The sequence below is a fragment of the Ceratosolen solmsi genome, unplaced genomic scaffold, assembly GCF_000503995.2.
Source record: "Ceratosolen solmsi marchali unplaced genomic scaffold, CerSol_1.0 scaffold11, whole genome shotgun sequence".
NCBI classification, from domain to species: Eukaryota; Metazoa; Arthropoda; class Insecta; order Hymenoptera; family Agaonidae; genus Ceratosolen; species Ceratosolen solmsi.
This window is the reverse complement of record NW_011948416.1, coordinates 10,132,076-10,144,437: the sequence shown is the minus strand read 5'-3', so window position 1 is coordinate 10,144,437 and position 12,362 is coordinate 10,132,076. Positions and strand designations below refer to the sequence as shown.

Sequence of the window (12,362 nt, the reverse complement as noted above, 5' to 3'; positions counted from 1 at the left end):
AGAGAGAAAGAGAGAGAGAGAGAGAGAGAGAGAGAGAGATTGCCGTTTATCGGGCGGGCCTAGAGGCGATTTCTTATTCTTTTTGCGGCGACGGACTAATAATAAAATTCGGCTGAATACGACGTCGTTGCCGGCCTGATCGCAGATAAGCCCCGCGGAGTGTCAATCGCAAAAAAAGCGAGGCGTCGAGCGCTCAAGTGCCTCCTCCCAAAAACAGAGCGGATCGAAAACATGTAACGAGCGTCGTCTCCGTGACTCGCCCAACCCTGCCGAGATGCCCGACGACCGATAAACTCCAGGAGCTTTTACGCCGAATCAGCTCGAATAAGCCAAGGCTTACCGAGCGCATGCATCTTCGTTCTCGTAACCTCGCTTTTTATCTCTCAGGCGCGGGCATCCCCACGTGTCTTCAATCAGGGTCGTCGGCGGCGGCTCTCGATTTCCGCTGCGCCTTATTACATCCTCCTCCTCTTCTCCCCCCCCCCCCCCCCCCCCCCCCCCCCCCCCCCCTCCTCCCCTTCTTACAGACAGTCCGCAATCAGATAAATCAGACGCTCCGCTCGTTAGTCGGAGATCGCGATATCGCGTCGCTACGGAGGAGGTTACTTCGCTCCTAAAGCGGCGCTTCGTTTCCCTCGGCCTCCCTCTATGGGTAGAGAGCGGGAGGAAGGGAGGGAGGGAGGAAGGAGAGTTGCCGATCGAGCCTAGCGTTAACGACGTAAATGGCTAGGCCAAAAACCGTGTGTAATACGCACTTTACCGCGCCAGCGGATCCTCGACCTTTTGAGGGGGGGGGGGAGCGCCCCCTGCCTGTCTCCTGCTAGGGATCGAAGTCATATGGGGCGTTGGTTGATAAGGGCCGAGGGGCGATGAGTCAGCCACGAGATCCTCACAAATTCCTATGCAAATACGATCTTCCGGGCGGGCCTCGTTATTAGTGTGGCTATAAAGCCAAGAGCCGATTACCTTGGCTGATGGCCAGATACGGGAAAACAAATCCACCTGACCCTCACAAGGCAGGTATTGTTGTTACGACTACGGTGAAAGCTCCGCGGCTCTGTTTGCGCGCTTATCAGGGGTGGCCAGCAGCAGCTGTTGCAGCAGCACGCGCCAAGGACGAATGGCGAGGTGGGGTGTGTGGTTTGGTGAGGAGGAGGTGTGAGGGATGGGGGGCTCTGGAAGACTTGGGTCTCATTCCTACCTCTCCCTCTTCGACTCGTGGCTGGATCGCGCGTTCCTTGGTTGATAGAGGCTCGAGGTAAACGCCGCCGCTACCACCTGGAGAATCTCCACTGTTTTTACAAGGTTTTCACTATAATGGGGCTTTTACGACTTGGCGGACCCGCTGCTTTGCTCGACCTTTGTTCCTTCAATTGCTCCTACGACGTATTCCCGTGGTTTCGGCTGCTCGGAAAATGGGCCAAATAACGCCCTCTTCCCTCGTGACTTCCCGACATCTCACCATACCACCACCACCACCACCACCACAACCCCCCCCCCCCCCCGCCACTTCCACCACCCCTTCGCGCCTTATCATTCGCTCGCTTCCTCATGAACGCAGCCCGCGTTATCCAACTCTTGTACAAAGCCGATTCCACGAGCGACCGTTCAACGATGAACGATTTTGATCCAACCGAGCGGACCAACGTTGAAAATACCGTGAAAATACCGTATGTAGAATAAATGTTGAGTTTTCCTTTAATACATCTTGATGCCAGAGAGGGCAAACAATGGCTACAAAGCCCTGCTCTGCTTCCACGATCCCCGCGTGCCACTAGAGAGCTGAAGAGAAAGAAGAAAATGGGCTTAACGAATTGCGAGTGATTTACGACTGCTGTACGTTCTGCCGCCCTACCACACAACCAACCAAACGCGCGCATTCGCCGCCACGTGCGAGCCACAAACTCGTTAAAGCCGCGCGACAGTGGTGTGGCATTTCTTCCTCCTCGCGTCCCAATCCCTTTCTTATACAAATTATTAACACTTTTCTCCACTGGCCTTCTTCTACCTCTGTCTACTATAACTACGTCTTACCGAGTCGCAGGCTCCTACGAATCGCTGCTGTATAATATTGGTACCGAGTGAGGACAAACGAGGTAGGTCGGTAGGTTGGTAGGTTGGTAGGTAGGTAGGTAGATAGGTAGGTTAGGTAGGTTAGGTAGGTTAGGTAGGTTAGGCAGGTTAGGCAGATTAGGCAGATTAGGCAGAATAGGTAGGTAGCTCCGTCCATACCGTTTACTCGAATTTTTTGCCTTTAGAGAAGGAAATTCGTATTGTCGAAAGATGTACTCCTACTACTACCACTCCTCCTCAATCCTTCTCCTCCTCCACCTCCGCCGATTCACGCATGTATAAAAAAAGCACGAGAGCGCAAGCAAGAATGTCGCATTCTCACGGCTCGGCGCTTTTATGCAAATTGGCCGTCAAACTCGCAGTTTCGCGCGCCTCTCGTGCCCCACGGCCTCTGCCTGTGTATGTTTGACTTAGGAGTCGCGAAATGAATCGCTCGCCGTGGCTTCTAAATGCATTTAGTCAGCCACGTGTACACGCACATAGGTACTACTTCTTCCTCTTCTCTCTCTCTCTGTCTGTCTGTCTCTCTCTCTCTCTCTCTCTCTCTCTCTCTCTCTCTCTTTTCATTCTTGCCGGAATGTTATTTGTGCGAGCTGATGCAACGTTTTTCTAATTCTCGGACTGCGCGTACATCTCCTTCTTCCTCTCACCCCTTCCTCCTTCAGAAGTAACGACATTACAGCGTGACGAATGCCATTATTCAAAAGTATGCGGATGGACATGTGGTAGTGTATGTCTTTCCTAGGTAAATATATCGACATTTTTTATGCGAAAGAACGTCCTCTCCTCGGCAATGCAATAAAACTGCGATGTCGATCATACGAAGGAATTCGTGCAATATCGGAGAGGACACTATGACACATCACAGGCAGATAATACATGAATGTAATAATATGCCAATAAAGAAGAAAAACAAATTTTTTAATGGGGGAACAGAAATAGATAGATAGATACAGAGAGAGAGAGAGAGAGAGAGAGATAGAGAGAGAGAGAATTTATCACGTCTCTAAAACGCATTTGTTATATGGAAAATAACTTTTCTTTGTTTTCCACTTTCTTCCCTTTTACTTCTCTCCTCCGCACTCCCGCCTCCTCGCTCCAGTTTTTCTTTTACATAAAGAATGGCATTGCGCTGTATGAAGATAAATTTGACATTTTTAATACAGAATGACGACGGTAAGGAGGCAGCTCGAGTGGTCAAATAAATTTCGCGCATTTGTTGCTTATGATCCAAGACAATCTCCTGATTTCTCATGCTTTATAAACTCTGAAACTAACGAATGAATTGCAATATCAATCGATATCTCATTTATTTACTTAATCAGATTATATATACCTTCCTCGGAATATCTGTCCTCTATAATGATTTTTTATTTTCTTACTCGTGAAGGCGATAAATCCGGTAAGCTCTTATGTGGCGTGAATATGTCGAGCTTGTAAAGGAATCGGAATAAGCCAAGCGGGTGTGTAAATAATTCATTCCGATGTGGCGATCGATATAAAAGAATATTTATTTTTGATAATGGGTACGGTAGTAGTTTCAGATAAGACGTCTGACAAATAGTTTTTCTACAATTACAATGTATTCTCGCGTCGCATACGAGCCATCGTATTTACCTAAACGGAACAGAAATACTTTTTTATTCGTGGATGAAGAGGGTGGCCGGCCGTCTTCGGGAGCTGCGCGTGGGAAGGGGGCCACACGGAGAGCGAACGAATCGTGGATAATGGAGGGTGGGATGGATAGAGTCCCCGGGCGCAAATGACCCGCTTAGATAATAGTAGGCCTGATGAAGCGGTAGATCGGTCGAGCGAGCTCGCCGGCAAAAAGTGAGCGACACACGCGCGCGCACACACGCACGCACGCACAGAGAGAGAGAGAGAGAGAGAGAGAGAGAGAGAGAGAGAGAGCCCTCGACTCCGGGGTTCACGGGCTGCAAACTGATAAATAAAATACAACTCACCTCCAGACTTTGCCGAGGGTCTTGGAGAGCTCGGCGTTGTGCAGCTGGGGATACTGTCCGGCCAACCTCTTCCTCGCGGCCTGGGCCCACACCATGAACGCGTTCATCGGCCTCTTCACGTGGGCCACTCTTTTGTCATTGGGTCCCCTGCGAATAGGCGAGAAATTATCTTCATTGGCGATTAATGCCAGACTCGGCTGTAGGATAATTCCTTAGCCGGGAGAAAGTCGGTCGCAGGAGCCATTGTTTTTTCTTCCCGGACGCCGCTCAAGACGCGAGCCGTTCGCTCTCCTTCGTTGGCTTGAGGCCGGGCGAGTGCGCGCGCGCACTCATTTGTTCCGACACGAGATTTATAGATTTATCGCCTGACCGTGTATTATAGATTATGCAAGAATCATTTTTACTTTCGATCCTTCTCCCGCTCCTTCTCCAGCTCCTTTTCTCTCCGACCGGCAATTTGTTAATTGATTCGGATGATGGATTGTTTCCACACGATGATACGCGTAGTTTATGTTTCTACGGCCCGTCCATTTAAACTCGTGTTTCTCATTATTTTATTGTTTCCTCCATTATTTTCTTCGTCTGCCGCTCTTACTCGTCTCTCTTTCTCCAAAACTTTACGAAGGATTATAGAATGTCCGGCTCGATAGACAACATGTCAACTCGTCCACATGTACGACGTCCGCTTTTAAATTAGTAGTAATAGTAGTAGTAGTAGTAGTAGTAGTAGTAGTAGTAGTAGTAGTAGTAGCAATAGTAGCGCAGGTGATTTTTTATCATTGTGAAATTATAATTGGGTGACGAATCAGCGAAACTTTTTCTCTCGTGGTACTACGTATTTGCTCAGTTTATATAAAATAACGTTCCATTTGCGTTTGTTTGGCCAGATAACTTTACGAAAGTAAGTTACTCGTAATGAAAGAAAAACGTGACTTCACCGTACGGATGCATAAAGAGACAAAAGCACAAGTACGAAAATCGAGATTTGGTAGTAAAGCAAACTAATCGATCAATCGTTTAGTAATAGATGATCGTTTGAAAAGTGGATTTTTTTACTTTCTAGTTTAATGGATAGTCTATGTGGGGTGAAAAAGATAAAGGAAGCGATCGAGAGCGCGGCAGGAAGCTCAAAATGCTTGAGATTCGCGATTATATGACTGTATTGGCAATAAAGACCTAATAAATTACATTGGACTGGAGGTCGTGGACGACGAGACAGGCCCAATGTTTTCACTTCCGAAATGCATAAACTCTCACGAGCGTAACCTGTAAATACACAAATATGAAGGACCTCGGTCCCTCGGGCATGCAACAGGTAGTGCAACGGTGTGCTCTCGAACGATGATAAAGTAAAAGTCGGCGCGGCCCAATAACCCGGGTAGAATGGTGCCTGGGTGATGGGTTGGAGGAGGAGGAGGAGGAGGAGGAGGGGGGGGCGGGAGACGATACACCAATGTCATTCGTTACCGTGTGCGTGACGCGCCAGAATCCGAGAGAGAAAAGTATCTGATTTTCAAGAGCTACTAAGCCGCTACCCCGAGCGCCTCGAGAGTGGCGGCACCGAGCTTAAAATAATACTGGCGCGTCGCTGTATCCGTTTCTCCATTATTTTTCGCTAGATGACTCCTTAAAACTTCTCCCCTTAACTGACACGTGAAGCCGACTCGCGATTCTGGAGTGGATCTCTCCGTCTCCGCTTCCACGACTGTTTTTCTAGCGCGTAACGCGAAGGCGGACACTTGACACGGGGAGACCGATTGGGTGACGTACCGCAGAGAAAGGGGGCTAACAAGGGGATGGGGTTGGGGTTATCGGATCGTGGTTGGGGCTGAGTCGATAATTGGCGACGGTCTTTCCTCGCCCTGTGCCAGCCATTGTCACTGGAAATTACGGGCGTGCCAGAGATGAATTGTAGACTAAATTATAAACTTTATTAAATTACGTATTCGAATCGCCTCGTATACGCTGCATCGCCAATATTTTTCTCTTTTTTGTTTTTGTATTGAAAAGATTAAAATAGTATGAAATATTAAGAGGTCGCGATGACGTTAAAATATAAACAAGGCGAGATTTTTTTAAATTTTTTATAACGAGCATTTATTTTTATTGCGTAGATTAGATTGCGTTAATTTTCAGTTTTATTACTGTAGCATTACGTTATATCTACATTTTAAAAAATCAATAGGACATTCATTATAAAAATAACGAATATTGGATTGGCAAAGCCGTTACTGAAAACAGAGTTTGAAAATGTTTTTTCACGTTAAAAACATTGAAAATTTGAATTATCGAAGGTTCTTTTTTTTTCTTTTTTTTTTTTTGTTAATTCGATTCGTCGATTCTCAGCTGATATTTAGCGGCAAAATGATTGATGTTTCAGTTGTTGTTGATGTTGTTGTTGTTGTTGTTGTTGTTGTTGTTGTTGTTGTTGTTATTATTATTATTACTATTATTGTTATTATTATTATTATTATTATTATTATTATTATTATTATTATTGTTATCGTTATTGTTATTAATTTTCATTTCTAATAAAAACATGATAAATTTGTGCACATGTTAGAAATGTTGATAGGTTGAAAAATTTTGTTGACTAATCAATGCTTAATTTATGTCTATCCTTATCAGAATACAAAACAATAATCACTCGAGATTATCAGCAATGCTTTACAATGAATGAAAGATTATATTTAACATTTGATATTAATTAACGTTCGATAAGTTAAATTTTGATTAATTAGATAAGTAATCGGCAATCGAGAGGGATTATAAATAATATTTACTTATCATCTTGGCGTTCGGATTATTTATTCCTCTTGGTGAACGCCAACGAGAGAATTTATCATTTTAATAAATGTATACAATTATAGCTTGTTGAAAGAAAGTGGAGGTTAAAACGAGTAAATATAACGGACTGAGTATTCAATTTGAGATATCTAGTCACTCGATAAACATATAAACCGTATAAATTACGCTAATTTTAGTCGAATTATTTTACAGCTTAAAACGCAATTTGTATAAAAAAATCAATGATTTACTAATAATGGCGTCCGCTATTGAATGTGTTTTGTGTGTTTGTGCGTGCGCGTGAATGCGCGTGCGTGTTGGAGAGAGAGAGAGAGAGAGAGAGAGAGAGGGGGAGAGAGAGAGAGAGAGAGAGAGCGCGTACTTGTATACATTACAAACACAAAAGTTTACTCCATTACTTTACTCGAGTGGAACAACAAATAAACCACCTAGTCACGTTCTTTAAGTGATTCATAATATTATGAAGTTCAAAAAATCCCAACGGCTTTGTTTAAAAAATGATTCAATCTCAACGCGCATATACAATTTCTAAGGAAATTATCTTTGCTGTAAAATACAATGCTATGGAGAGCTTTTGACACCGAGTTTCGGCATCTTATCGCGCTATTGGACATATAAAGTGAGCGCACCAAAAAACATCTTTTTGACTTTCTTGTTGAGAAACGTCGAGGAGGGTGGGCCGTGAATTTTGTGTAGTGCCCGGGGTAGAAGTGGTGGATTGGGGATCGGCGGGGGGTGTTGAGAGGGAGTGGAATCGGGGAGGGGGCTGTAAAGTGACGATAAGGTAACAACGTCGTCGCCATGCATCGTGTGATTTTTCCACACCCCCGTTTCCCATTGACATACTTATGCACTTACGAGTGCATTAGAATTTAACGCGTTAGATAATGGAGAGTAAATATTGACGCAGAATATACTCAATGTAGAGCTGTAATGATATTTATTTAAACACTCGTGGGCAAATGTTGTATAGTACAGGAGCCGTGTGTTTGCTAATACGAAATACAAAAGTAATTTAAATAATCGAATAGTTGCAATATGTTTTTGGAGACTATAGCGGCAGTAGTAGTAGTAGTAGTAGTAGTAGTAGTAGTAGTAGTAGTAGTAGTGATGCATTAGCATTGGATGAGAAATTATGAGAGCCTCCTACGAAGAAAATAGAAATTTGTTGATTATGGTTGATTATAACGATTGCCCGAGATGAAATTATTATGATAGTTATCTCGCTAATAAATCTCGCTAATAAAGGGGAGGCATAGCATTAGTTATTATTTAAATATTTTCCAGGGAAAGTAAGTGATCTTGCGACAGTACATTGAAAATGCAGAGTATGATATTTAAGGTTATATAATAACTCCATTCTAGTAAATTCTATTAGCCTTTTTGTAATTGTAAGAAAAAGCGAATGCTGTATTTATGGTCAAAAACATAAATATTATTAGTAAAGTGTGTCTATGAATCATATTTTATTAGGGTTCGGTATCGTATTTCACATGAAAATATAAAAAAAGGCTCTAAATGCACGTTGGTGAAAAATGCCCATTGATAGGGAGTAGTAACATTTCTCCTTAACGTATTTATAGTTCCGAATACTGTAATGCAATACGCGAGGAAAAATCAGTAGTGGGATCATCAGCGAGTAAAAAAGCGTAATTCGGGGAAGCAGAAAAATCGTTAGGCGCTCGAACTTTCTCATCGTCGAGCGAATCCGTGATTTGCACTTACAGGCGTATCGGCCATTAATTAGCTAATTTGCGTTAATTGACGGCCGAGGACGTATTTTCCGTTGGCGAGTTTCCCATGCCTGGGGAAACGAGCGCGTCATAATTGAGTTAGCGCGCATTTTTCTCGTTTATCGAAGAGTCCGCGGAGAGAGAAAATAAAAAGCAAAATAGAAAATCAAAAACGAGGAATTCGCTCCTTCCTCGCTGTCGTCCCTGTCCCCTCCTCTGCTCATATCTAGGGTGCGAGCTCATCCCCCGCGTGAACTGTTGGTGGATAATCCCACCTTCGTAGCACTACAACGCGCATGTGCGTACTCGGCACGTTTCTCCCACTGAATCGAACATTTTGCATTTTTCGCATCTTGCTTTCCGTTAACGACGAAGCACCTCTCTCTCTCTCTCTCTCTCTCTCTCTCTCTCTCTCTCTCTCTCTCTCTATCTCTATCTCTCTCTGTCTCTCTCTCTATCTCTCTCTGTCTCTCTATCTCTATCTATCTCTATCTCTCTCTATTATTCTTTTTTCTTTTACTTTTGACTTTTACCGCTGATTTTCGCGGTCTCAAACAACCCCTCCTTCGCCACCAAACGTATTGCCGTTGGCGCGCGTCGTATTTATTTATATGGATAATATGTCAATTTCCTACATACAGCAATAGACGAGGAAATTAGAGATCACAGTTTATTTTCAATGTGTTTAATGCGATAAGATGCACGGTATACTCGTCGAGGATAAAAACAAAAGGAAAAAAAAAAGAAGAAAAAAAAATGTTTTTAGTACTTCGTAGAAGAAGCGGTTCTGCCTGGCGGAGTGATAGTTGTGAAATGGCTTTTTTTCATGCAAAAAAAAAAAGAAAAAAGGAAAATAGAAAAAGGCAAAAAGGAAAGAAAGATGAAGAAAAAAAAAGAAGCAAAACTACTGGCAGGGCACACGACGCCCATTTTCTCCATCGTTGTCATTGCCTTGTGACATTTGGACTTAACAGCCGATGGGCGCACATTGAGACAACCTGGACGAGATCCAAAACTTCAAAGAACTGCCAGCCAGCCAAAGCTTTCCACCATCATTTCCATCATCCGCTGGCTGTGAATGGCGTGCGAATGCCGTTGGGCAGAAGATGAAAAACTAATGAAAAAAGATTCTGCACGGCGTACGCGCAATGAGAAGCGAAGAAGGCTGCACCAATTGCGTATATCAGCTGAGCGAATGAGTAATAATTTTCTTGAGAAGGAGATATCTCGCTGGTGAGCAGCCGCGATAATTGGATTTTCGTGAAGAGGAAAACGTGGTGGATAGTGATGGCGGTGATGGTGATGGTATCGGTCACGGTTACGGTCACGGTATCGGTATCGGTATCGGTATCGGTATCGGTATCGGTATCGGTATCGGTACCCGTGTCGGTGGTCGTGCTTTGGGAATCGGTTACGCTCCGCCAAGGTCTCTCGCGCGGAGAGTCGGATGAGAACGAGAGGGAGTGAGAAGAAGAACGGGCAACATCGGACGCGACACCGTACTTACTTGATGGCGACGGACTCGAGCGCGAGGTTGTAGCCCTGCAAAACCTTGGTGACGACGGCGCTGATACCCTCGCCCCCATTGGCTCCCTCGCCATTGTTGTTGTTGTTATTGGTGGCACTCGCGATGGCGTTGTTGTTGTTGTTGTTGTTGTTGTTGTTATTATTATTATTATTACTATTATTATTGTTGTTGTTGTTGTTGTTGTTGTTGTTGTTGTTGTTGTTAATGCTGCTGATGTTGTTGTTATTGTTATTGTTATTGTTGCTACCGCCGCTGCAGTTGCTGCTGCTACTGCTGCCGCCGCCGCTGCTGCTACTGCTGCCGCAGCTGTTACTGTTGCTGTTGACGCCAGCGCCGAGAGCGAGGTGGTGAGCCGGGGTCGCGGGCGTCTTGACAGATTCGTCCGCCGTCGCACTCATCGTCGCTCGATCAGTAATAGTGTCCCTGAGTCGGCACTCCGCGCTATCGTCGACGGCGGCGCGACATCGCCTTATCGAGACCGGCGTCCCGGGCGCATTCCCCGCGCGCGTGCCACACACGACTCAATAGCGCGCGAGATGAGAGAGCGAGGGAGATCAATCGCAAAGGCGACAGCGCGACTGCCAGCTAGATATATATATATATATATATATATATATATATATATATATATATATATATATATATATATATATATAGACAGAGAGAGAGAGAGAGAGAGAGAGAGAGAGAGAGAGAGAGAGAGAGAGAGACAGAGACAGAGTGTGTGAGAGGACAGAGGGAGGGTCCGAAACGATATGGTGCGACGATCCGCGCGATCGAGCCACGAGTGAGGTGGTCGAGCTCCGGTCGTCCCGGGGCTGCCGCCACTGGCTCCCGGCTCCCGGGCCTCGGGGGCGGGGCAAAGACGGCGCGCGCACTTGTTGCCGCAAGGGGGAGACTACACGAGGATCCTCTTTAGAGAGACAGAGCGAGATATATAGATAGATAGATAGATAGGTAGATAGATAGATAGATATTTAGAGAGAGAGAGGGTGAGCAGTAGAGTGAGAGAGAGAGAGAGCACTAGTGGGGGGGGGGAGATGATTTGGTCGGGTTGCGATGAGACGAGGATCGAGTCGGGCAAACCCTTGCTTGGAAGACCAATTAATTACTTTCGATGACAACTAGCGATGGGCGTCCAGTATTTTATCATAAAAGCGGATTCCGTTTTGCTTCTTCCGCTAATGGGTTAATAAGCTGATGAGCAGAATCAACATTTATTATTTTACTCAAATACACTTAGATTCCATTAAGGAGAATAATTTATTTCGTTCGCACATTTCTCCTACAATTGCATTTATATTTGTATTTGTTGTTTGTCGATCGTAGTTGCTTGCTTGCACCAAAGTATAGGTAAAATTTGTATATATATATATATATATATATATATATATGTGTGTATACTTTTGAATTTCGTTTGATTTTTCGTTTGAATTGAAAATACGTAGAATTTCGAAATTGCATGGGACGTTAAAGCACATTGCACGTCCAAGCGATAAAAATATACATACTTTCGAGATTTATTTATTTTCTTTTATCGGCCAAATACGGTTTTTTCCATCCAATTGAGATTGTAGATAATTTCCAACGATTAATCCCACAGATTTCATTTGCCTTTAAATTAATTTTTATGCTTTGTTTTTTTTTTATTATTCTTTTTTTTTTTATAGTATACATGTATCGTGAGCGAAGACAAATTAATAACATTGAAGTTAATTTTCTTCCTTTCACTATTATTTCGTTTCTTTTAATTTCTCACATATTTACACGAATCTTTATGATTATAATGAATCTTATAAGGCGACGTACATTTACATGAGCTAAAATTATTTTTACTACTGAATTTCTACTAATCTGTTTATCATATTGTGTCATCGCAAAATTCCTTCTTTTTTTTTCTAACGCTGTGTGCCTAGCGACGTGTATGCATTTATCATTTCCAAACCGTTAATCAACAAAATAAATAAGTTTTCTATTAAAGTACATTTTTAATGACTCAATCTACTCGATCATCTTTATAAAAATGACTGATTAAAGCGTTTACTTGGGTAATATGTTTTAACATTACTCATTAACCATTGCTTTACCTATTATCAATTCGTTGCCAATATTCAACCGTAATTTAATATAAGATAATCGATCGTCCGAGCTTGTTACATCGGAGCTATTGAATTTACCGTAATCGATAATTGGAGCTGAGTTTCATATGATAATTGTTGGCGCGTGGATTAGTCGAGCGAGGAGCTTCTTTAGCGT

At 43.7% G+C, this 12,362-nt stretch overlaps 1 protein-coding gene across 1 annotated transcript in view; it reads right to left on the bottom strand.

The window, feature by feature from the left end:
- The window catches only part of LOC105359511 (transcription factor SOX-9), an 18,600-nt gene extending 8,358 nt beyond the window's left edge, over positions 1-10,242 (bottom strand). Inside the window, exons 1-2 of the mRNA XM_011496125.1 lie at positions 10,086-10,242; positions 4,038-4,184 (exon numbers count right to left, since the gene is read on the bottom strand). Of these exons, the coding sequence (XP_011494427.1) occupies positions 4,038-4,144 (107 nt within the window). The 5' untranslated portion in view covers positions 4,145-4,184; positions 10,086-10,242. The remainder of the gene's footprint in view (positions 1-4,037; positions 4,185-10,085) is intronic.
- Positions 10,243-12,362: the final 2,120 nt, after the last annotated feature.